Source organism: Suncus etruscus, chromosome 5 (assembly GCF_024139225.1).
Source record: "Suncus etruscus isolate mSunEtr1 chromosome 5, mSunEtr1.pri.cur, whole genome shotgun sequence".
Classification (NCBI taxonomy): domain Eukaryota; kingdom Metazoa; phylum Chordata; class Mammalia; order Eulipotyphla; family Soricidae; genus Suncus; species Suncus etruscus.
Genome location: NC_064852.1, coordinates 49702056 through 49728478, shown reverse-complemented (window position 1 = coordinate 49728478; position 26423 = coordinate 49702056). Strand labels below are relative to the sequence as shown.

The following is a 26423-nucleotide window of genomic DNA, read 5'->3' as shown; positions in this document are numbered from 1 at the left end:
TTTTGTTTTAGGGCCACACCAAGCAGTGCTGAGGGGTTACTTCAGGCTCTGTACTCAGAAATTCCTCTTGGCAGGCTCTGGGGAACATAAGAGTCTAGGGATCAAACCCTGGTCCATCCCAGATAGGCAGTGTGCAAGGCAAATGCCCTACAGTTGTGCTATCACTCAGTCATGCTTAATATTGTCTTTTAGTTCAAGTCTCATAGTTGTGGACTGTTTTACCTACATGTTCTACTAAGGTATACCTTAGTATACATAAGGTATACCTTATGGTTCCAGGTCTGATATCAAGGTCTTTAATCCATTTGTATCTGACCTTTTGCATGGTGTTAGATGGAGGTCTGAGATTGCTTTTTTGCACATGGCTGACCAATTGTTCCAACACCACTTGTTGAGCTTTTCTTGTTCCATTTTGTGTTTCTTGCCTCTTTATCAAAAATTAATTGATTTTATGTCTGGGAAACATTCTCTGAATACTCAAATCCATTCCATTGGTATAAGGTATGTCTTTATTCCAATACCACGCTATTTTAATGACTATTTCTTTGTAGTACAGTTTAAACTTGGGTGAGTGATGCCTCTCATCTTCTTTTACCCAATGGTTGCTTTAGCTATTCATGGGTGTTTATTGTTTCAAATGAATTTCAAAAGTGTTTGATCCACTTCTTTGAGGAATGTAATGGGCATCCTTAGAGAAATTACATTAAATCTGTACAATACTTAGGTGAGTATTGCCATTTTAATAATGCTAATTCTCCCAATTCATGAACAGGATATATGCCTCCATTTCCTTGTATCCTCTCTTATTTCTTGAAGCAGTATTTTGTAGTTTTTTGTGTATAGGTCCTTCACCTCTTTAGCTAAGTTGACTCCAAGGTATTTGAGTTTCTGAGGCACTAATGTGAATGAGATTTTTTTTTTTTTTTTTTTTTTGGTTTTTGGGCCACACCCGGTAATGCTCAGGGGTTACTCCTGGCTATGCGCTCAGAAGTCGCTCCTGGCTTGGGGGACCATATGGGACACCGGGGGAATCGAACCGCGGTCCGTCCGAGGCTAGCGCAGGCAAGGCAGGCACCTTACCTTTAGCGCCACCGCCCGGCCCCGAGATTTTTTTTTTATGTCCATTTCTTTATCATTATCTGTGCATAAGAAAAGCCATTGTTTTTTGTGCTTTACTTTTGTAGCCTGCCACTTTGCTATATGAATCTATTGTTTCTATAAGCTTTTTGGTAGAGTCTTTAGAGTTTTCAAAATAGAGTAGCCTGCCATCTGCAAATAGTAAGAGCTTGACTTCTTCTTTTCCTTTCTAAATGCCCTTGATATCTTTTTCTTGCCTAATTGCTATGGCAACTACTTCCAGTACTATGTTGAATAGGAGTGGTGAGAGGGTACAGCCTTGTCTTGTACCAGATTTTAGAGGAAAGGCTTTTAGTTTATCTCCATTGAGTATAATAATTGCCATTAGCTTGTGATAAATGGCTTTGACTATCTTGTTGATATTTTGTGTCATAAATGGGTATTGGGCCCTATTAAATGCTTTCTCTGCATCTATTTATATGATTATATGGTTTTTATTTTTTCTTTTGTTGATATGGTTTATTATGTTGATTAATTTTATACCATCCGTGCATCTTTGGAATAAAACCTACTTGGTCATTGTGTATGACCTTCTTGATGAGGTGTTGGATCCTATTTTCCAGTATTTTGTTGAGAATCTTGCATCTATGTTCATCAGAGATATTGGACTGTAGTTTTCTTTTTTAATAGCATCTCTGCTGGTTTTGGTATCAGGGTGATGTTAGCTTCATGAAACTATTTACCGTATTTTTCGGCATATAAGACAACTTTTGAAACAAAAAAAGGTCAACCAAAAATTGGGGGTCATCTTATACGCCGAGTATATCCCGAAAAATGTTTCAATATGCCACTAAACGAAAATTGTCTGAAGATTGCCACAAAACGAATTTTCCAGCTCAATCCTGCACCAATCACTGCAAGGCTGCTCGGACTGCCTCTCCAACTCAGCCAATCCAAGGAGGCTTTTTATGCATGCAAATTAGACAATGTTCTGGACCCGAATCTACACTGTAAAAAGCCTGCTCAGATGGGCCAGAGTCAGAGAGGAAGTCTATAACAGTATAACCTTTGAACCTTTGCTTGTTGTGATTGGCTCACTGTGGTACATGAGCACAGGAACACATGCAGCACATGCAGCACAGGAACATTCTGTCTGATACAGCGAATATAGGCCGCCCTAAACCTATGTTTTAACAGAAAAATTAGGGGGTCGTCTTATACGCCCAGTCGTCTTATATGCTGGAAAATACAATAGTAGTGGGGCTGGGAAGGTGGCGCTAGAGGTAAGGTGTCTGCCTTGCAAGCGCTAGCGTAGGACCGCGGTTCAACACCCCAGCGTCCCATATGCCCCCCCCCAAGCCAGGAGTGATTTCTGAGTGCATAGCCAGGAGTAACCCCTGAGCATCAAACGGATGTGGCCCAAAAACCAAAAAAAAAAACAAAAACAAAAACAAAACCCAACTATTTAGTAGTGTTTCTGTTTCTTCACTTTTCTGGAAGAGCCTGAAAGTAATTGGTGGTTTTCTTGAAAGGTTAGAAAGAATTTGTTAGTGAATCCATTTGAACCAGGGCTTTTTTTTTTTTTTTTTTGGTGGGGGGGGACGACTTTTTTTTTTTTTTTTTTACTATTTTAATTTCTTTACTGTATGAGTTGATAAGATATGTTAGATCATCCTGGTTCAAATGTGGAAGATTATAAGAGTCCCAAGAATTTATCCATTTCTTTCAGGTACTCATGTTTTTTGGCATATTTTCTCAAAGTAGTCTCTGATTACCCTTTGAATCTCTGTAGTATCTGTAGTAATCTCCTTCTTTTCATTTTTAATCTCGTTTATTAATTTTTTCTCTCTTCCTTTCTTTGTGAGCAGAGGAGAGGTTGTTCAAAATGTCTCCCATGTGCCAAAGTGCAAGACAGGAATCAGGTTCTGCCCTTAATTGGTGAAAAGATATAAAGGTACCTGATAAGAAAACCTATCATAATTTCTCATTAAGTTAGGTAAACCTAAATATTTGCTAATGATGTTCCTAATGCCTGCTGTCTACTCAGAACTATGCAATGTATTTATGCATTTAGTTCTTTTCCTCCAATGTTTTCTGGAATGAACTCTTAGTGTCTCTCATTCATTGATCCAGTGATGTTAAAACGGTTGCTCCATGTTCATGTGATTCTTAGCTTTAAACAGGTGGTGAGAGGAGTGTGTGAAGCAGAAGGAAATATTAATGTTTTACCATTATATTCTTATCATAATCTTTTATTTTTGTGCAGTTAATTTAATTTTAAAATTAAAAATTGGGGGCCGGTGAGGTGGTGATAGAGGTAAGGTGTCTGCCTTGCAAGCGCTAGCCAAGAAAGGACCGTGGTTCAATCCCCCTGGCATCCCATATGGTCCCCCCAAGCCAGGGGCAATTTCTGAGTGCTTAGTCAGGAGTAACCCCTGAGCATCAAATGGATGTGGCCCGAAAAACCAAAAAAAAAAACCAAAAAACAAAAAACAACAAACAAACCAGAGTAACTTTGATGAATATTATAATAATTTTTGGGAGATCCATGCTAAGCAGTGCTCAGTACTTCTGGTTCTGCAAACAGTGATCACTACTGGTTGTCTTGGGGGAACATATGAGGTGTCAGGGATTGAACCCAATTTGGCAATATGCAAGGCAAGCACCCAACCTTCTGTGCTATTTCTCTGCCCTCCCTCCTGAAATAATTTGTTTTAAACTACTGTTTTAAAAATTGTGAGACTATATTTCCTTTCTTAGTTTAAAGGCAAAATATTTCTTTCTTTCCCTTTTGGTTTTTACTTTTGTTTTGTTTTTGGACCACAACCAGAGATGCTCAGGAGTTATTCCTGGCTCTGCAGTCTGGAATTATTACTCCTGGAAGTGTCAGGGGAGGACTGAACCCAGATTGGCCATGTACAAGGCAAGTGCCCTATTTGCCTACTATCTCTGCAGCTACAAAGGTAGATTTCTTTTTGGGGGAGGCAGAGGGCACACTTGGTGGTGTTTATGGGTTACTCCTGGCTCTGTACTCAAGAGTCATTCCTAGTAGTATTTAAAGGACCATATTGGAAGCCAGAAATTGAACTCAGATTGGTGGCATACATGGAAAATGCTCTACCTACCATACTATCACTCTAGCCCTGGTAAATAGATTTCTAAGGCACACAAGACCAGAGGGTTACATAAACTGATAACTTGCCTTCTCCTGCTAGGCCCAGAAATGCAGTAAATTTGGAATGCTGAAGGACAGACTGGCATCTATATATTTATTTGCAAGGCTCAAGAGTTAGTACAGAGGTTAGGGGCACTTATCTTGTCTGTGACTGATCTTAGTTTTATCCCTCCAAGAATATTCCTCAAGCACCATAGATAAGACCCACAAATAAAACAAAATAATTTGAATATAGCTATTTAAAATTTTCTATTTGCCATTCAGAAATATTTGAGAGGCTTCTTTCATTTCTAAAGAAAAATGCACTGAACAACTTTGTAAACTTTAATGTGTATGTATCTTCATGTGCATGTGCTTGCTGTCTTGAATTTATGAGACAAACCTACATATATAAGGATTGTTTACTATTTTTTCTTACCTATTTTGAATCAATGGAAATGTTTCTTATTTATCCCCAGATTTTTATTATTTTTGGTGGTGGTGATGTTATTTTTCTTGAATAGTTCATGCAAGAATATGTCTGAGCATTGGAATTTAGATCAAGTAACACAGTTTATTTCTATTTGTATCTATTGGGAAATGCCTTGGACTCAGTGCTGCAACTAATTTTCCATCCAGGACTGCAAAGAAAATGACCAGGTTGAAAACTGAGAGAAATTATATCTAAAAGCCAAATCCTTACGGACTTTCTAGGAGGTGCTTTCTACTAGGTCGTAAATATTTTCCTCTTTGTTGCTCTACTTCATTTCAAATACTGGGTAGAGTTGAAGATTTTCTTTGATTTATTTGGCTTTTATTTTGTTTTTTTGTTTTTTTGTTTTTGGGTCACATCCGGCAGCACTCAGAGGTTAGTCCTGGCTCCACACTCAGAAATCACTCCTGGCAGGCTCAGAGGACCCTGTGGGATGCCAGAATTTGAACCATCATCCTTCTGCATGAAAGGTAAACACCCTACCTCCATGCTATCTCACCAGCCCCTGATTTATTTGGCTTTTGTATAAATTTTTAACTTACTAGTATTTAATTTTGACTCTCATCTTAAGTTTCAGAAAGTAAACAGACATTTTTGTGGTCAAATATTTGCACAACAATGTTTTGGGGCTTTGTTTTACTTTGTTTCTGGTCCATACCAAGTGATGCTAAGATGCTACTCCTAGTTTAGTACTCAGGGATCGCTTCTGATGGTGCTATATATAGGATATGAGTAGTCTGAGTCAGCTGTGTGCAAGGCAAGCACTCTATCTGCTGTATTATTGCTCTGACTCCTTGCATAACAGTGTTGTTTTAAATGTGCTTAGAGGCACCGATCAATTATAATTGATCAATTTTTGTCAGCATTTTGTGAAAGAGAATTAAAAAAAATGGTACAGCCCAGTGAGGTGCCTGTTTTTTACCACTGCAACATTTTAAACAAATTTTAGTTGTCTTCTTCTTGCTTAGATTACCTATATTTTTCAGCTATAATAATTTGATTCTAGTAACAGTTAGCTTAAGCAGTTTCAGCAAAGAGCTCTCCAAGACAAGAAGTCTACCTAAGATGAAAGTTTCCAAGTCAGAGAGACTGTACATGCTATACATGCTGCTGACCCCAGTTTAATTCCTAGCACTGCATAACCCACTGAATAACTCCAACAGGGGTTATTCTTGAGCACAGAGCCAAGAATAGCCCCTGGACACTATATGGCCCAAATGTCACCATTTCCAAAGGAAATGGAAGTTTCTTGCTTTTCTACCTAACAGTGTAGGAAAAGCAATCCAAGAGATCAGTCTTCTTTTCTACAGATTCAAACTTTTTTTTCTTACTGACTCTACCTGCAGGCATGGTCCTGTCTTTATGGTAAAATCTGGTTATCACTTTGAGAGGACAGGTAGAGAGAGTGGAAGTACAGGGCTAAGGAGATAATACAGAGATATGACATTTTCTTACAGTCAGCCATCACCTCATATAGGCCTCTGAGCTTATAGCCAGTAGTAATTCTAAGCCCTGTGTGATCCAAACTTCTTCTCATCACCCCCATCACTCCCAAGAAAATAGGCAAAATCCAAGGATACACTATTGAAATTAGACACACTACATTCATTTACAGTCTGTTGGCAAGCACAGGGCCACATCTCGTTATAATAGAGGCTGAGATATGCAGTCTCTACTTGGACAGTTTTACGTCTTGCTAAAATTTGGAGTGGAGGAGGGCTTGTTACTAAAAGGAAGAACAGAAGAACAAATTCTAGGGTTTTGAGTCAGTGGAATAAAACAGTGGAATAAAACTCAGCAATGTTTTCAGTGTTAATAGCAACCAAGCTTTTTCCCTCTCACTGAATTACAGAAACTAATGTTTTGAGCTGAGGGCTACAGTCTGTTCATTGAAGATCAGGGTTTCAATGAACTAGAGGACTTGCTTTGCTTAGAGGAGGCCTATGTCTAATTCTTGGCACCACATGGTCCTTTAGACACTGACACAGGTGACCTCTAAGCATGTACCCCTGAGTAGCATCAGGTTGTGGCCCAAAGCTCCCCCCCAAGAAAACAAAAAAATAAATTTATTGTCTGAGATAATAACCCTGCTTATATTTAGCTGTATTTGAAAATCTCTAGGTCTATTTTCTGGAGGAATGTAAATGGGTATCATCAATCAGATCAGATTCTAGGATGCCTAATGATTCAGGGTGCATGAGACATGCTAGAACATGAGACTTCTGCTCCCCTCAGTGCTTTGTTGTACTGTAAAGTTTATCTTTGTCATACAAGTGGGTCTTACTTTTCTCTAGGTAGTTATTGAAATTTAGTTTTCCATTACTGTGATACATACTAGGTCAGAGATGGGCATTTAACACAGTGAATAAGACACAGTTACTGCTTTGAGAGTTCTATGGTCTGTCACTTTTTTTTTTAATAATGGAAAATAGGTGTTTCTCCAGAGCTATGTTCTGAGGCAACACATTTTCACTGACATTCCAAAACTGAGACAACCCCCAATCACCAACCCCAATCACCAATATCCATCCCCTTTGCCTGTAAATTCCAAGAGAATCTCTGTCACAGACTTTCATGATGCTTAGCTCCAACTCCTGACACCCTCTTCCTTTTATGGGTTGTTTTCTAAATCCACATTGGTGTCCTTAGTTCTAAAAAAAAAATAAAAATCACATTTAACTTTTATAGATCTTTCCATTTACTTAGGTGTCTAGGGCCAGCTGCGGAGATTGGCCTAGGGTGGGTCTTGAGCTCTGGTCCTTTGGGCCTGGGAGGGCCTTCCTCCCTTCCTGGGGCAGGATTTTCAGCCGGCAGGGGCTGGCTCCTGGCAGACCTCCGTATGTGCCAGGGGCCATTTGGCCCGGTCTAGGGTAGGGGGGCCCGGACCTGGGTCACCCGACCCCCCTCTCCCCCTTTCCTCCGGATCTCCAGGTGGGTTTCTGGGAGGACCTGATGGGGCACCCTGGGTTTTCCCCACTCCCAGGCCAGCTGTGGAGATTGGCCTAGGGTGGGTCTTGAGCTCTGGTCCTTTGGGCCTGGGAGGGCCTTCCTCCCTTCCTGGGGCAGGATTTTCAGCCGGCAGGGGCTGGCTCCTGGCAGACCTCCGTATGTGCCAGGGGCCATTTGGCCCGGCCTAGGGTAGGGGGGCCCGACCTGGGTCACCCGACTCCCCCTTTCCTCTGGATCTCCAGGTGGGTTTCTGGGAGGACCTGATGGGGCACCCTGGGTTTTCCCCACTCCCAGGCCAGCTGCGGAGATTGGCCTAGGGTGGGGCTTGAGCTCCTGAGATTGGCTTGGGGGGTGGTGTTTGATCTGTGGGGTGGCAGATAGCTGGTCAGTTATACTCAGGCTGTCACTGGCAATTTCATACTAGTCTACATGATGCAAACCGCACGGGGGCTAGTGCCCCCGCGCGAACGTATACTCCTCCCAACCATCAGTACCCCCGATTTACCCTTCTTAACTTCAATAATACACAGTTCTAATCTCAGACCAAAGACATACAGTGGATCTAACAATCCCAGAACTATTTAGAAGGACATAAATTGAACACATATATCTTTTGAATATTTTATGTATATTTTCTTTAACGGCTGTAACTCTCTCTATATTCTTCTACTATGATGTTTCTATCCACTTTTCCTCTTGTCTTTTCTTTGTAAGCTGTTCAATAAGGATTGTTGGTGGAACTGTCCCTCAGTTTAATGCCTATGATTGAACTATGTCATGGAAATTGCTGGTCTTGTTCCTATTGCCTCCAGATGCACCAATAACGCTTCATGGCATTGATCCTTCTTTGCATAGACACATTAAAATAGGAAAACACTATACCTACAGATAAGTTCTTATCTAATAAATCTCAGTACAATGTACCTTACACCCTGAACATTGATATAATGACCTGGTACAGGCCTCAGAAGAATGGGCATCCTCCATTCACGCCAGAACCAGCCAAGCTATCTACGAAACATCCAAGATCTTTTATAGCAACAGCTGGAAGCAGTCCTCTACCAGGAAAGACACTACCAAGGGTATGACATCGACCTCCTAAAAAGAGACTTCCGTTTACACTGAGAAGACTTGACAACAACAATGACCTGCTCTACAGGACATGGTTCTCTCTAGTGCCCCTTAAGTGTGAGGTGAAACGAAAGGATGCTCTGCACCATCCTGACTGCAATATGGGATATGCAGACTCCAGGACCTTTAATACAGAAGCATGATACCAACAACAGAGACTATGTGAGGAATGGAGGTGTATTGCCACTACAGACGATGACTTGAATTGGACAAACTAGTTTGCCTGGAGCCTAGAGTCAGTCCTGTGCCAGGAAACTTCAGGGGTAGGGTCTCCTTGTATTTAGACCATAATTTTTCTTTCCATGTCCCTTATATTTTGGTGGGCCTATGCAAACAAATGCCACTCTAACACCATTTTTTACTATTTTCCCTTGACTCCAATCCTTAAGAAAAACAACCCACTAAAACTTTTGAGGTTAATTTAAACTAGTAAGCATGTGCATGGAACTAGATAAATGTACTTTGCCCTCAATGTTTAAGGAGTTACATAAGTCTAATCTCTTTGGATTATATTGTGTGCTGCTAAGAAATAGTATGTAATACAACTGGGGATTTGAGGGACAAATTAATTGTATTGTACATGGGTTCAGTTTTGTTTTTCTTAATTTTCTTTGGTTGAAAGATCAAGGCTGGGATATCATCGATGGGTCTACCGAGAATTCTGCTTATGGGTGATTGGGCTTCCACTTTAACTTTACCCTGTCCTCTTTCTTAAATAAAAGTAAAAAAAAAAAAAAGGCAAAAAAAAAAAAGATAAAAGAATAAAAAAAAACAAAAACAAAAAACCTAAAAGACAGCTAATTTAATGGGAAAATATTGTATTCAATACATCAGATAAAGGCTTAATATTTAGGATATATAAAGTACTCACAAAAATCAACAAAAATTTTCAAAAACTCTATCAAAATATGGAAGAGGAAATAAAATAATACTTCTAAGAGGAGGGCAAGTGGATCACCAATAGGCACATTAAAAAGTTCTCAGCATCACTTTTAGGGAAATCTAAATCAAGACAACAATGATGAGATGTCATTTAACTCCAGTGAAAATGGTACATAGCAAAAAATAGGAATAATCTGTGCTGGCCAGAATGTTGTGAAAAAGGAACTCCTATCTACTACTGGGGGGAATGTTGTCTGGTTCAACCCTTGTGGAAAATAGTATGAAGAGCCCTCAGTAAATTTAGAATTGAGCAATAATTCTACATTTAATACCAATCCCCAGGATTTAGAAACATTTATTTAAAAGGACATATGTCCACCATTTTTTTTTATTGATGTAATGAGTACAGTAGCTAAGATGTGGAATCAACCTAGAAGACCAACCACAGATGGGTTAATTATGAAGAAGTGGTACATATACACAATGAAGTATTATGTAGCTGCAAGGGATGAAGAAATAATACAATTTGCTACAACCTGGTTGGAACTGTAAGATTTGAGTGAAGTAAGCCAGAAAAAGAAAACAAACAGGATTAACTTACTGTGATTTGTAGAATAACTAGATTAAGTAATGTAATGTAGTAAAGGAGGACTTAGATCACACCCTTGCTCCCACTGCTAGGTGGGAGAAGGAGGAAAGAAATAAGAGCAGGAAAGAAGATAAGAAAGGGGGGCCGGGCGGTGGCGCTAAAGGTAAGGTGCCTGCCTTGCCTGCGCTAGCCTTGGACGGACCGCGGTTCGATCCCCCGGTGTCCCATATGGTCCCCCAAGCCAGGAGCAACTTCTGAGCACATAGCCAGGAGTAACCCCTGAGCGTTACCGGGTGTGGCCCCCAAAAAAACAAAAAATAAAATAAAATAAAAAGAAGATAAGAAAGGAGAAAGGGAAGTAATGAGGAAAGAGAGGTGGGGATTCCATTATATTGGTGCTGTGAGAGATTTTTTTGGTTTTTGGGCCACACCCGGCGGTGCTCAGGGGTGACTCCTGGCTGTCTGCTCAGAAATAGCTCCTTTTCTTTTCTTTCTTTTTTTTTTTTTTTTTTGGTTTTTGGGCCACACCCGGCGATGCTCAGGGGTTACTCCTGGCTGTCTGCTCAGAAATAGCTCCTGGCAGGCATGGGGGACCATATGGGACACCGGGATTCGAACCAACCACCTTTGGTCCTGATCGGCTGCTTGCAAGGCAAACGCCGCTGTGCTATCTCTCGGGCCCTAAGCACAGTCTCAGCAACACTGAAAACATGAAGTCTAAGCTGCAGCCACCAAACTTTATAATGTGTCTGCCAAGGTGGCAGGCAGGGGATGGGAACAGGGAGGTGAGGGGTGATAGAATATGGGAATGCTGGTAATAGGAGTTGCCAATGGTGGTAGGATTTGTATTGAAATAGTATATGCCTAAAATTCAATGATCAATAACTTTGTAAATCATGTTTCTTTAACTAAAATATAAAAGGAAAGAAAGCCATCTGAGCAATCTGTATATAAGGTTTTATGCTCATAATGACTCAGAAGCTCTCTGATTCCTCTCTGTGCAACTCACATTTTGGAAAGTGTCATTCATACACCTCCTAATGTGTATTCATGTGAGGACTGAGTGTAGGGCTGGGCATAAGCAAAGCTGGTGGTGGGTGGGCTCTCACACCTACCTAGCCTGACTGTGGAGGGGAAGGTTGGGAAGAAAGGTACAAATGGGGAATGTCAGCAGAGACACATTGAGGTCATGCTGCACCATGTAAAGATCTGAGCCTTAATGAACAGAATGATGGGAAGCCTTGGAAGATTTCACTTAGGATCAGGCATCATCTGATTTTGGCTTGGAGGAAATATTGAGCACACAATAGACATTTACAAATGGCTATTAGATGTCCAAATAGGTTAACATAGATATCATCTTACAAATCATAGTGGAACACTTTGTGGGAGGGAAAACACAAATTTCTATCTAAAAGGAATAACAATAGGAAATAATATGTCTCAAATTTTTACACTTAAAAAAAAATACTGGGCCCAGAGAGATAGCACAGTGCAAACGCCGATCCAGGACCAAAGGTGGTTGGTTCGAATCCCGGTGTCCCATATGGTCCCCCGTGCCTGCCAGGAGCTATTTCTGAGCAGACAGCCAGGAGTTACCCCTGAGCACCGCTGGGTGTGCCCCCCCCCCAAAAAAAAAAAAAAAAAAACTTTGACCAAAGAGATATACAAAGCATAAGGTGCCTGCCTTGCATGTGGTTGATATGGGTTAGATCTTTGATACCTCATATTGCCCCTTTAGCACTACCAGGAGTGATCCTTGAGCAACACAGGTGTGTGCTTCCCACCCCACCGCACCCCGCCCCCCCCCAAAAAAGAAAAGACAAAGAAGAAAAACTAGACTGCTTATTCCTTAGAGCAAGTTTGGAGCCTGGGAAGTGTTTTTATGTTCACAGATAGTGAGAATTAGAACTTGATAACTGGCTGATTTCCAGCCCAGGTTTGGATCCCTCCCTGCCCCTGCTCCTTCAGTACTTCTTACCCAGATTTAGCTTTGTTTGGATAATCTCAAAATGCAAGCCTTTGCTTCAGTTATACCCATCTCCTTAGCTTAGTTTCTGTCTCACTGATTTTCAGTACTGTTCCCACACCTACCCATGGGCTTTCAGGGTGAAATTCCATTTCATGCTGATCTTTGAGCCCTAGCCTCAAAGTAGAGCAAAACAGTGGCTATTGAAGGCCATAATTACTAAATTAGCATTGATAATATTAACTAAATGATGTGTCTGTGGCAGAGAGACCAGCTGGACTAGTCTCCTTGACTCATTTGGAGAAAAATGGAAAATATAGTTGCAGAGCCTTAATGAAAATTGTGGCTGTATAAAATGTTTTTGCCAAGAGATTGGCATTTTTTTAAAAACAGAAAATTCAGAAGGCGAGAGATTTCTGAGTAATACATCAATCACAGGGAAGGAGCTGTCATTTTCTGGCAAGTTGAATAGGCCATTGGATTTTTTTTAACTTACCTACACTTATTCTTATATGAATTATGAAGTGTTATTTTTTTCCTGGAGCCATCAAAAATAGCAGAAAGGAAGGGAATTCCTTTATATATTCATTCTTCCATAGAGCACCTCTAGGGTTCTCTGTTTCTGTCTTTTTCTGTCTTCCTTTCTCTGTCTACTTCCTGCCTTTCTGGAAAGGCAGAACAGTGCTGTGCAGTAAAGGATTCTCATAGGACTGTTTGTCTGACAGTGGTTTGAGACAGGGTGACTGTTGGGTAATGGAGGTCAGAATCCTAAAGTACTGGCTACCCTGGGAACCAGAGAGATGGCAAGTTCATCAGGATAACCCCCTGGGTTGGGACGTTACCAAACCGAGGGAGTCAGGATCTGCATTTAAGCTTCAGCATAAAGAGCCATTAGTCAGCCAGGTGAAGCAGGGAGGCAGGTGGGGGGAGACTGGCATATAATTAAGTAGCAAAACAGGAGGCAGAAAGCCCTTCTTCTTAGCTTTACTGGGGGAAGCAGGGGCTCCATTAGGTACAGGCTGGGTTTAAAGTCTTTCTTAGAGGCAAAGTTCCCAGGGCTGCCAACTAGAACCCAGAGAGGAGAAGCAATAGGGACTTCTCCCACTTTAGAGTCAAGAATTTGTGCTCTACTGGTCCAATCCCTTTCTCACATCAAGAATTTTATTTATTTATTTATTTACTTAAAAATCTATTAAGACACCATGATTTACAAAGTTAAAGTTGGGTTTCTGGCATTCAATGTTCTAACACCAATCCCCCCACCAGTGTCAACTTCCCTCCACTAATGTCCCCAGGTTCCTTTCACCTCCTAGTCTGTCTTCTTGAAGGCTTTTTTTTAGGTTTGGTTGATGTAGTTTGGATCTCATGCCTTCAGAATTTTTGGTTTATATATATAACATATACATATATGTATATTAGATATATACATAAACCTCATCTCATTACCACTGATGTGTCTCTACCTCCTGTCCCCTGCCTTTTACCTCCTGTCCACCCCTTTTTCCTTCCCACTCAGTTTATTTCCTTCCTTATCCTTCTTAGTTCTATAGTCTAGGTATTGGGGTAATTAGATCTCCCCACTTTGATAACTTGCATTCCCTGTCCTGTTACTCTTTAGAGTATAGATAAGTAAGATAGTCTAGTATTTTCTTTCTTCTTCATTGTTTAACACGATATCCTCCAGTTCTATCCAAGTTGCAGCAAAATATATTACATTGTTCCTGGCAGCAGCATAACATTCCAGTGTGTGTATGTATATATGTATGTGTGTCTCACATTCATAATCTACTCATCTATTATTGGATAACTGGGTTGATTCCATTTCCTGGCTGTTGAGCTAACTGCTACAGCAAATAGTGATGTGCCTATGTCCTTTTGAATGAAAATTGTGTGTGTGTGTGTGTGTGTGTGTGTGTGTATGTGTGTGTGTTTGTGTTTTCTGGGGGTAGTTGCCAAGAAATGGAATTGTTGGATTGACATGGAAGCTCTATTCTTGCTTTTTTGAGAAATCTTCATATTCTCAGACATATCAATGGATTTAGTTTGTACAATAGTCCCAGGAGGATCCATGTTTTTCTAAATGAGAAGGAAGTCCAGAAAGTCAAGCAACTTGTTGAGCATAACCAAGCTGGGATCAAACAAAGCAGAGCCTTGTGGGAAGACTTGGTGCCATCTTTAGCACCCTGCTTTGTGCTGGGGAGGGCAGGGTACAAGAATTACAGAGACTTTTGAAGGCTTTTGGAGTGTAAATGGTGTAGGTGGCCCCAATTCCGTAACATCTTCAAAATGTTGATTGTTTTTCTTCTGCCTTCTATGTGCCAGGCACTTTTCATATATCTTTTCATGTAAATTTACTACTTTTAGAGCTGAGATTAGTTCAAAGTTACAAAAGAGGCCCAGAGACACTCAAGGAAATGCCTGATAGATGTCAATCTGACTTAGAAGATCACTGAAAGGGCAGATGGTTTTCTGATTTGTGATGTTCCTCTCGGTTTTCATTTTCCTGTTCTTCTGGTAACTACTGAAGTTCCTTCCCTAAAGTTTATCAGAGAAAAAAATGGGTGAGAGGTGTTAGGAACTAATGTTTGCAATATCACAACAATACAAAGAGTAGCCAGATATTTTTGGAAGAGAAAGAATATTGTTTTGCATCCTGCTCTTCAGCAAAGTTAAAAGAAATCATCCAAAAGGCTTATTTGGCACATAGAGGTGCCAGACAAGTAGAGGTGCCTTGTGCCCAGGAGAAGACTTGTCTTTGCTGAGTCCAAACACTGTTCCTATGTCTGAGATACCTGCTGAAGAATGCATAATAACTCACTGACCTAGAAAAGCTAAATTCCAAAGAAATTTGAGTGGAATTTGGGAGAGCAAAAGTTCCTGTTGCTTCCAAATCTGCATCAGTTGTCTTGATGGTGACTATCTATGCTAATGAATCAGCTAGTTCTTGGTATTTTTTACCACTTCTGCACCCTTTACAAATCAATGGAAAAGAGAAAGGTTGATCTGTGGCTGTCAACTCCATATTATTTACTAAACCACAAAGCCCTGCACAGGACTGAGATGAAACTCCAAGTGCTTGAGTTGGAAACCAACAAAATATTGAGCAGGCAGCTCTGCTCCCAGAGATACTATCCCAGAGATTGGAGGATGCTTTCCTGCTAAGATCATCCATATCCTGCATTGACTTAAGGTCTATGAAGGCACTTGTTAAATTGAAAGAATAATCTCTCCACTGAGAATTAGAATCATGTGCCATTTCTGATACCAAATTAAATGCAGAGGCAATGCCTCTTTATGGTACCTTTTGTCTTTGATCCTAAGGAGAGATGACTTGAAAGGAAGTGGATTAAAAGAATATTCAGCAATCTGAAAGGCAAAACTTTCAAAACTTTCAAAACTGAAAGACAGCCTTTTGGTGGGACACAGTCAGAGATTTGATGTCCTTTTTGAAGATAACTCTGTGGAGAGAGATAAGTGTGACACTGGGAAACTCCAGGCCCATAGGACCCCATAGTTTTCAGATGTGATCTCCTGTGTAGCATGAGGTAGAAGAGATAGATTCTGGTGAGGATGGATTCCCTTCCAGCTGTTCAAGTATTCCTTTCATTGGGAAACTCTCAAAGTCAAGCACTAGAGTGTGCAAAATCTTCCTTGCTTTCCTAACTTTCGCTGTAAAACTGTATGAAGCTCCTAAAAATGTGGTCCTAGGAACTTAAGACCTGCTGGAATCCCAACACTCTTTTACTCAAAACTGGGGTGGGCAGAAGTGGTCCACTGGACTCTATTGGATTTCTCATTCATGCAGAGACTCTCAGGACACAGGTACATGGTCAGCTCCAAATTTTGGGGCCGGGCGGTGGCGCTAGAGGTAAGGTGCCTGCCTTGCCTGCGCTAGCCTAGGACGGACCGCGGTTCGATCCCCCGGCGTCCCATATGGTCCCCCAAGCCAGGAGCGACTTCTGAGCGCATAGCCAGGAGTAACCCCTGAGCGTCACAGGGTGTGGCCCAAAAACCAAAAACCAAAAAACAAAAACAAACAAAAAAAAATTTTGGAGGGAGGTCATAGTATATTCTTCTGGGAATTTCTCAGAGTTCCTTTGGGCAGGTCATGAGCAGGGTTCTCACTAAGATGGCTTTGGATCTCAGGACTTGCCTAAGCATTAGGATGATATTTAGGGCACTTGGCAGGTGTCTGGCTTATTCTTTGTCAAACTAAATGCCAAGGACCAATTCCCCATGTAGTAGTTGATTTTCCATTATTGGCTCATGGGTGATGAAGTGACTTATGATTAGGGAGCTTTTGAAATGAAAGGAGACATATGACCCAATTATCATTTCTTTCACCAATTTCTTCCTGGGAACAGGCTGACTGCTCTTCATCCAAACATCTACCCAGCAGGAATACTCAAGTCTAGAAAAGTCAGGCTTTGAGGAAACAATTGACTCTTGCTGGGTATTAATATGAGGGCAGGATTAGGTAAACTTTGGGTTTGTCCTTCCTGCAATTGTTTGGGATTCTGAGTTCAGTATTTTTCTAATGTTCTGGGAAGCTGGAAGCCAATGGAGCTTCTGTTCTGAGTCTATGGGGGTGGAATGCAAGGTTGAAGAGTGACCCCAGGCTGTTTTGCCTAAACCAAGGTCCCCATCCTGAAAATAGTACATGTAATGTGATGTCACACATTGAGCACCTACTCTGTAACAACTTGCTTTCTACCATCACATCAGCTACAGAGGTAGGGAAGTGGAGAGGAATTGAACCACGATTTTTTTCCTTGTGAAGAGTTTTCTTTCTTCTTGTTGAATTATAGAAATAGAATGTACTCTTCTCTTCAACTTAGAGAACTACAAAGTGATACTCAGGAAGTAACTATCCTCTTAACTGGAGTAATGTAAAGTTAGGAAATAATCTGAAAAATTTAAGGAGAAAACGGTTCTCAATTTGCTGTTGATTCTGGCTAAAACACCACATGGTTATAGTGATAGAGTAAATTTAAGTGGCAGAATCTGATACATGAATTGAAATGTCTACCTTTGGGGCTTTGTCTTCTCTGTAAAGGGGAGAGCTGATGTTTGCCCTGGGATGGGACCCACTTTGTGACACACAGTTTGTCAACTGTTTGTGCTGACCCTGGATTTCTTCTTGTGGAATCCTGCCAATTGCATCTTCTTCTTCTCTTTTCTATGGGGAGACACAGGTGGTATATTGCATGAGTCCTCCCTCTTCAGAGTGCTAAAGGACAGAAGAGCCACCTCGACATATTTAGTATTGAAAAGTGTAGATGCTTCTGCAATTGCTTGTAAGGGGGATTGATGCCTGAATGAACGCAGAGCAGAACTATGTTCTGTAGTTTTTGTTGCTGCTGTGACTCAAATTTGTTTGTTTGTTTAGTGATGTAAAATAATTTTATTTAAGGAAATTTACTCAGAAGAATGTGAAGGAAGAAAAAGAAAGAAAAGTGTTTAGATAAGAACATGAATTTCTCCAGAATGGGGAAAAGCCAAAAATGAACATTTTCAGGTTGTTTTTTGTTGGTTATTGTTTGTTTAAGAATTGTGCTTTCCCAGCGGCGTTTGCCTTGCAGGCAGCCGATCCAGGACCAAAGGTGGTTGGTTCGAATCCCGGTGTCCCATATGGTCCCCCGTGCCTGCCAGGAGCTATTTCTGAGCAGACAGCCAGGAGGACCCCCTGAGCAACACTGGGTGTGGCCCAAAAACCAAAAAAAAAAAAAAAAAAAAAAAAAAGAATTGTGCTTTTAGAGAAGCTAGCTATAAGGACAGGCTCTATTTGCTAGGTCCATGGCCTGTGCTCAGTTCAGCCCTGTCTTTGGATGGCAGAGTAGGGCTGTCATTAATAAATATTTATGTAGTATTTCAGATCTGCAAGGTTTTTGTCCTGTGCTGTTTCTTACCTCACTTTCGCAGGTCATAAAGTAAAGTCTAGAGATATGATGACAAGCCCAGAGTATTCAGACCGATTACTGGGGAGGCTGCTACTAGACTCAGAGTCTATGAATTTCTGGGTCATTGCTTCACTCCATGACTTACGCAGCTTCCCTAGATTGGGTTCTCTGCCACTCACCAACTTCTCTCCCCAACCCCTAACTTAGCTAACTTTTTTAAGGAACTCTTCTGTTCACCTATTTCAAAGCTGCAGCATCATGTTGCTTGACCCGAAAGCTGTAAGAATCTGGGTATGCCCTGTGTAGACCTATTCTAGATTTCAACAAATTGTAGAGAAATGACAGGGAGCAGAAAATGACATTTTTGTTTTGGGTTTGGGAAAAAAAATTTAGTATTGTTTTTAGAAATACAAAAATTCTTAGCATTGGAACAGAAATGAAGGATTTAAGTTAAAACATTGGAGTTTTGGAAAGATAATACAGTGGATAAGGTGCTGGCCTTCCTGTTTCCAACCCAGGTTTGATCATTGTCATCCCATTTGCAGAAGTAAGCCCTGAACACTGCTGGGTATGGCTCAAAAGCAAAAAGAACAGAGGACAAAGCAATAATGCAGCGATAGGTAGGTGCTTGGCCTTGCAAGTGGTAGACCCCGTTGTGATCCTAACACCTCATATAGTCCCCAATAGCACCACCCTAGTATTTCTGAATGCAGGGCCAGGAGTAATTATCCCAGAACATCACTAGGTGGTAACTCAAATATCAAAACAAAACAACACCCTCTCCCATATTGGCTACAGCTTAAAGGGAGAGAAATGGTTAATTAAAAAAAATAAATAAAAATTTTGCATCTAAAAGAAGGTTTTGATTTCAGTGAGAAAACTAACAGTTGATTTGGGACATTGGTGGCGGGAAATGTGCACTGGTGAAGGTTGTACATTATATGAATGTAACTTAATCATGAACAACTTTGTGGAGAGAAAAAAACTGTAGTATGAACAACCTTGTCATCACAGTGTTTAAATTTTTATTTAAATCAAAATTTTACAGTTGAATACTTGCCAGAAAATTTTCCATCTGTTTATTTTATCTATTTTTCTTTACCAAGGTTTTATTTTTCTATGTACTTTAAAATACTTACCTTGTTTATTGTTATATAAAATAAAAAAAATAACCCATTGCTTATTCAACTTAAATCTCATCTTTTCAGTATGAATGTGGGCCAGACAGTTCAGTGACTGAGTGCCTATCTTTCTGTAGTATTCTCCGAATATGAAATTTCCTTTTTTGCTCCCTGCTTTTCCCACCAATTGGGAACATAATTAAGAAGAGGAGCTGTTAGGTTGAGAGATGCAAGGGCTTGCTTTGCAGCTCGGAGCAGCCTTTGAGAGACTGAGAAGCCTTGATTGCAGCACTGTACCAGGCAGGCGAAACAGGAAGCAGCTCCTTGCTGGGTAGGATGCTCAATCGCCCTCCACTCTCCCAGGGAACGCTCTTCAGCTGACTGAAGCAGGGAAGCCGAGCCAATCAGAGGCCACTTTCCTAGCTCAGTCACCAGTCTGTGGTTGAGGAAGGGTTTTGCTTTTTTATGCTCTATATGGGGAAGGCAGATAAAATGCCAGGGCTGGGCTGCCTCTGGAGATAACCTCACCTTGTGTGATGTGAATGAATTACTATCCTGCCTGCTAAATCACAGGGCTCAAGAAGGCAGGCACAGCTCTTCCAGACAGGCCCTTTGCTATCTTGTAGCTCTGGCTGTGGCTTCTGTAGCAATTTTGTTTTTCCCTTGAAAGGTGTTCTGGATTATTAGACCTCCATGTATGACAATTTGTACCTGCATGGCATTGAAGACTCGGAGACTGTAAGTATTTTCATAGCTGATTCCCTCTCCCCTCCTCTTCCTCCTCCCACTAATGCTCCCCCCACCCCCCTCATTTCTTAGGCAACGCAGGGAACATGGAGCTGAAAGCCAGCGTCTTTCGGGTGTTTGCTGGCTGCTGTGTAAATGCTCTCTGGGTGGTTGGAGTTAATTGAGAAGATTCTTTATTGTATAACTGCTTGTCTAGTGGAAAAAAAAAAAAAAAAGAAATCGGGGTGAAAAGCAGAAACATCGGAGAGTGTGGGTTGTTGAGATTTATTCATTACTCGGTCCACGTTTGATCTCGCCAGGAGTAACTGCTTTGAGACTGACTTAAACTATGCGGAAAGTGCCTGTGTTTGACAATAGCAGAGTTCACCGAAAAGGCTCATTCATTATATAATACATATTGTTTATTCAGCGAGCATGAATGGAAGTACCTTTGCTGAAGCTTTATTTTATGCTTTCCTGGCCAAACTGGAGGTGCAGATCTCCAGCTTCTTTGTCAAGGAAATGTTGCAAATGTGGCAGATAACAGTACAGAGGCTGTGGGTAGTGTATGTACTCTAGCCTGGAAGACAGAGGCAGGCTCACGTGTATTGGCTTAGGAAATTGGACTCCTTTCCCTCCTTAGGTCAGAGATACATGTAGTCTATTAAAATCTGGGTGAAAAACCGTTTTCTGGAATCCTTAAAACCATGCCATGAAAATGTTAGCCTTTGAGTAGAGGGTTAAAGTGATCACTGAATTCTGTTTACTCTTGCTGCTGATAGTTTTGATTTTTGACCAATCCTATAGAAACCGTGCTAGCTCCAATGATTGGGGGCGGCCAAGGGGCCCTGCTCTGGGGAGTTTGAATTTTATATGAATTCAATTCAATGCCATACGTGTTGCTACATTTAAAGAAGGACTGTGTTATATAAGGTTCTCTGACTAAATCACCAAATAAACAGAATATAACAACAACAACAACAACAACAAAAGAAAGACAAACCAAAAAAGATGTATCCTACCCTATGGGTGTATGTGTCTATCAAATGAAAGAAAAGTCCTCTGTTGAAATAAGCATCCCTTTTCTCTTCCTGTCTGTGTGTCAGTTCTAACTCTAACTCTGTTTCCACCAAGTCTCTGCGTGTTGTCCAACGTGCTGATAAATGATCAGACTGTCAGTTTGTTGCGCGACTGTAGTCTGAAACATTGGTGACAGAAACAGAGCGGGTCTTTACTTACCAGTGATGTGGGAGCATAGAAACTGCAACTCCAGTTGTCCAGTGAACCAGCTTCTCTGGCTGCTTGCTTTAGGAGGCCAGATCACTTCTTCTGCCCCTCTTCCCACACTCAGTTACGAAACATGTGATGTCTTAAAGAAGCATAACTTTTATTTTCAACCATGGATTTTTAAACTCAGGCACTGGATCGCACTGAAGTAGATTGGAGTGACTGCAGAATCACCAGTGGTTTGAGAAACCAGCTTCTATGAATCGAGTTGGCTAGGAACCAATGTCTCTAGCACCTTGTTCTCCAGAACTGTGTACATTTTGGATGCACTGTTTTAGAGGGGAGCCATGACAAGTCTGAAAACATTTCCCCCCTCTTGTGGCCCAGACTCCCAGGACAGCTGAGTGCTTCTGGAGGGTGGAAAGTGGATAGTGCACTAATTTGACTTGGTTGTCGGTAGCTGAAGGCAGGCTGTGCTGGGTACTGCAGCACTGAGCTCCTGGTGACTCAGTGGTGGAAGCAGGCTGAGATTTCTCAGGGGCATGCACATCTGCGGAGGCGAGCAAAGGGGGCTGTCTGAGGAACAAAGTAGGGCATCTGGCCAGTCTTCAGTGCAGACCTGGGAGGGGTGGGATAGAGCTTGTCACAGAAATCAGAGGGGAAGGCAGAGGTGTCTGGAGGGGTGCACTGACTCTGAATGCTCACTTGAGTTTATTTGTTTTTATAAGGAAGAATAATGTGATGTGTTACCCAAGATGGTGTGAACAAAGCTTCAAGCCAATGGAGAAGACTAGGCCTAAATAGCTGACCCGGTGAAGTGAGAAATAAAGCCACACCTGGAGTGCCACATCCTCAGCTGTCTTTCTCAGTGCCAATGCATTTATGGCTGTAAGTGTGGGGGGTGCTCAGGTGGAAGCCATGCTCTCGGATCAGGTCTGGAGGTTAGGCATGGAGAGGCTTTCTCACATGGCCAGTGTAGCTTCAGTGTAGACAGGCACTAAAAGCTGAGCATGGCACTTTCTTTCAGGGGGGTTGGGAAGCCATCCTCACATGTCCTATCACTGTGCCATGGCAAATGTCTTTGTGGGCTGTGTGGGCCTTAACATGTGATAAGTGATGCTCTTCAGTGTTCTCACATGGTAAGCCTGTCAGTAGTCATCTTGCCTGAGGACTGATAGTTCACTCTGATTACGACTAAACCATTATGATACATTCTTAGCACCTCACCATCCCCCAGCAACCACTCCTACCCCACAGATGAGACACATTTTAGTACTGTACTACGAGATTATTTTTCCTCCTAAGTCTGGTCCAGAGGTTAACAACATATTCCCAGTACTCTAGACTTTCACTTGTCACCTCTGTACTATATGCATAGAATGAAGCAAGCCCTGTACTGCTGCAAAGTATTTGAGGTTCAGCTTTTAAAATGCTGAAACTCGCATGTAATCTGTTAACTTTTGCTGATATTTCTTTGAGGGTAATTAAGGGTCAATCACCATCATTCAAAGTTAAGATCTTTCGGTGGTTGCAGCCCGATACCATCTAGGAATGAGAGACTGCATGCAGAAAAGCACCCCTTTGCTCCCTCTCCCCTCACATGGATCATGGAGAGTGTGCTCTGATCAGATACACAGTCTCACAGCATGAGGAATGCCCAATCTACGCCCACTGGGTTTAATTACAGGTCCTGCTGGCCAAGCAGCTTTTCACTGAGTCCCCCTTATACACTGTCTATTTAATCTGACTCATAATACATTTTCAGAGATTTGTTCCTTGTACATGTTTTATAAATGGACTCATGGAGTTTGTGATGTCTGTGAATCATTATAGGAATATATTTCTTTTCTCATTCAGCAGGTTTATTAAACAACAGAAGGGATGCATTATAATCAGAATAAATAGAAAAGTAGATAACTAGAAAAAGTGATTTAAAACTACCAACCAGAGATAATTGCTGTTAGTGTATTGCTTTATATCCTCAGACTGTTGATGCAATATGAATGCACATAGTGTACTTAAATATGCTGTTCCCAATCTAAATATTGCATCCTATTCTATGAACTTTTGTTCTTGATAAAATTTTAGAAATATACTAAGGATAGAACTAGCCTAGGCAGGCAATGCTTTGAAGAATTTAAAGTTCTTCTGAGGAGCTTGTAAAGTGAAGCCAGAATTAACTGCACAAGGAGTTAATAGTTGATTCACACTATTGCTCCCATTTTCAAAGCTTCATTTTTAAAGTATTTAGAGAAAGAGGCCTGACCTTTTTAAATGAAAAAGATGATCATCCCACCAGAGAGATAGCATGGAGGAAAGATGTTTGCCTTGCGTGCAGAAGGTCAGTGGTTCGAATCCCGGCATCCATATGGTCCCCCATGCCTGCCAGGAGCGATTTCTGAGCACAGAGCCAGGAGTAACCCCTGAGCGCTGCCGGGTGTGACCCAAAAACCAAAAAAAAAAAAAAAAAAAAAGATGATAAGATCATAATTCAGAAAAATTATATTCTTTTAAATCTTTTTAATCATAAAAAAGAAGATATAGTTATCAATACTATTAGAAATTGTATGGCTATAACATTTTAAATGAGGGTAAATTTTTACAAGCTATGTGTATGTATGTATTTATATGTATATATAATGTGTAAATTTATATGTATATGCTGTGTTAACTATTTAAACTGTTCTTTTTACTCATGCTTATTTTTTTATTGAGATAACACTGATTTTATGACTATATACACTTTAGATATACAGTCTTACACTATTCAGAATGTATGCTACCCTGTAACCACCAGTATTCCCCAACTCAGTCCATTGGGCCTTCTTCACCCTTTCAATTCTTTCCCTACTCTACCTTTGGTAAGCTAATTTTTACTATTAGTATCCAAGTGTTTCTTTTTATTGGACCTTGTCTATTCTTGCTTTGCTTTTTTATATTCTACTTATGTGAGGTTGCCTGATATTTATCTTTCTCTTGTGGCACTTTGTTTAGCATGTCCTCTCTGGTTTCATACATATGTCGCAAAAGGCAAGACTATATCTTTTCCTATAACAGAAAAGTCTAAGCTCCTTATTGTCCTATATGCTATGTGGCTTTATATGTTTGCTTAAATGTCTGTGTGCCAGTAGCACACTACATTGTATACCTCATGCATTCATATATATTCTCTTAGATAGGCTGAATGCTTTGTTAATTGATAGTGATACCAAGTGGAAATTTTTGCTCTAATGCTTTGGAGAAGGATAGTTAACTGCTTTGGCATGAAGAAAGATATCTAAGGGAATTGGAAGAAAACATATCCACAAAGGGATATAGGATTGCTACTTTCAAATGTGGAATCTAGTTTATTTTCAATATGGAGATAGGTCCTTGATTTTCTGGGGAAGAGGATGATCCTTAAACAGAAGCTTTTTAGATCTAGGAACTCTGAAAGTTGAAATATTAACTTCTTTTGGAAAGAAGCCAGTGGTCTTTTGGTTTGGTAGCTTAAAGGTACCTTTAGAGGTAGATGGTCTTTCTGGTTAGATAGGGAGCATGAAGTTCGTTCTATAAAAACATTTCATCATTTTGCTGTTGGCATCACTATCCTGGGAGAAAAACCAACAGCTTCATTTGGCTGATGTAAGAAATTTGACAGAGGGGCCAGAGCCGTAGTACAGTGGGTAGAGCATTTGCCTTGTATGTAACCAGCCCAGGTTCAATCCCCAGCATCTCATATGGTCCCCCCAACTATCACCAGGAGTAATTCCTGAGAGCCAGGAATAACCTTTGAGCACACCAGGATTATTCCCCCTTAAAAAATAAATTAAAAAAAATAAAAAAATAAATTAAATGAAAGAAAGTAATTTGACTGAGAAAAATCAACTTACTTTATTCACTGAGTGATTTTGGTATTTGTCTAGAGTCTGTTAAGTAAATGATGAGCAGAAGCTTCTCTTTAATCAATATAATAAAATTGATGGTGATTTTATAAAATATAGATTGAATTTGTTTCTACATGTAATTATCATGGCACTAAAGAAGGAAGTTCCTTATATCTAAAGGATCCTATTTATTTACCTCTACAAAATCAATAGGCTTGTAATTTTCTATTTTTGAATGACTGAAGAAAGTGTTAGGGTCAGTTCTTACATTTTCTTAGCACTTTGTCTTTTTTCCTGTAGGTGTTCTCGCTTAACTGCTAGTGAGTATATGGGGTCATGGCATTTTGATCCATTTGTACTCAGAGAACATTACATTATATTTTAGTGTAGGATGTCTTGTAGGAAAAAGTGTACTTCCCCTTTCAATCTGAGGTCAGCTTGGACTTTTTTCTAAGTGAATGATTCTCATCATTGTGATGCTCTTAAGGCAGATGTGAAGAAATCATTGGACAGGTAGTGCTTATGGTTTTCTTTCTTTACAATCCTACTTCTCAGTCCTTTATAAGAACAATGTCATCAGAAGCTCACATATCTGTAATAGCAGTTAAAAGTTAAACCAAGAAAGCTCTATAAATAGGGACTCTAGACTGTTTAAACAGGCTGCTGTTGATTCCTTTAAATGGTTTGTATCAAGCTCCATGGACTATACAAATAGTAACAGCTCAAAACAGCCATACATATCTGGCAGGTCCAGGTGGAATATTCTCACCCTTCCTGTGAAAAGTCAAGGAAACAGGCAGTTTCCATCACGTAAAGGCACGTAGGTCAGAGTTGTATGTTGTATGGCCTGGATTTGGTTTTTAAAGATTATAGAAAGCACGTGTTTAAGAGAAAAAGCTAAATGTGGCCTTTTTTTTTTTTTTTTATGGCACTTACGGGTGTGCTAAAGGAAGACAATCCAGAGAGCTCACATGAAAACTTTTGAGAACAATATAGTCAATACCACAGTTCTCACTAAGCATGAATGTGTTCTTTTATAGCAGAAATGTGTAGTTAGAGTAATAAATACTTTTTACTCTTCTTTAATGTTATAAAATCAGTGCTTTCTACTTCCTATTTTCCCTCCTTTTGTCTATGTTCTCAAAAACACTGAAAAATCTTTCATTGGTGACAGGATGTTTTGAATTTTTGTTCAGGTGAATGGGATATATCCTAAAACAAATAGTGGCACCTACCAGTTGTTCCAAATTTATACTTTTGTGAACAGTGTAAATCACCTTCTCTTTCCTTTTTCTTTCCTATTAGCCCTTAACCACTTTCTTTTTATTAACTTCAGCAA

At 40.5% G+C, this 26423-nt stretch overlaps 1 protein-coding gene across 4 annotated transcripts in view; it reads left to right on the top strand.

Moving 5' to 3' along the window:
- Nucleotides 1–26423, top strand: part of CACNB4 (calcium voltage-gated channel auxiliary subunit beta 4) — a 356270-nt gene that overhangs the window by 129487 nt on the left and 200360 nt on the right. Inside the window, exons 1-2 of one of the 4 annotated variants that reach the window (XM_049773010.1) lie at nucleotides 19671–20003; nucleotides 21947–22106. The exons of 2 other annotated variants lie outside the window; for them this stretch is intronic. In XM_049773010.1, coding sequence (XP_049628967.1) covers nucleotides 22101–22106 — 6 coding nt within the window. In that variant the 5' untranslated portion in view covers nucleotides 19671–20003; nucleotides 21947–22100. Of the gene's footprint in view, nucleotides 1–19670; nucleotides 20004–21946; nucleotides 22107–26423 lie in introns of those variants that run through there. One more of the 4 variants, XM_049773009.1, reaches the window with a different exon arrangement.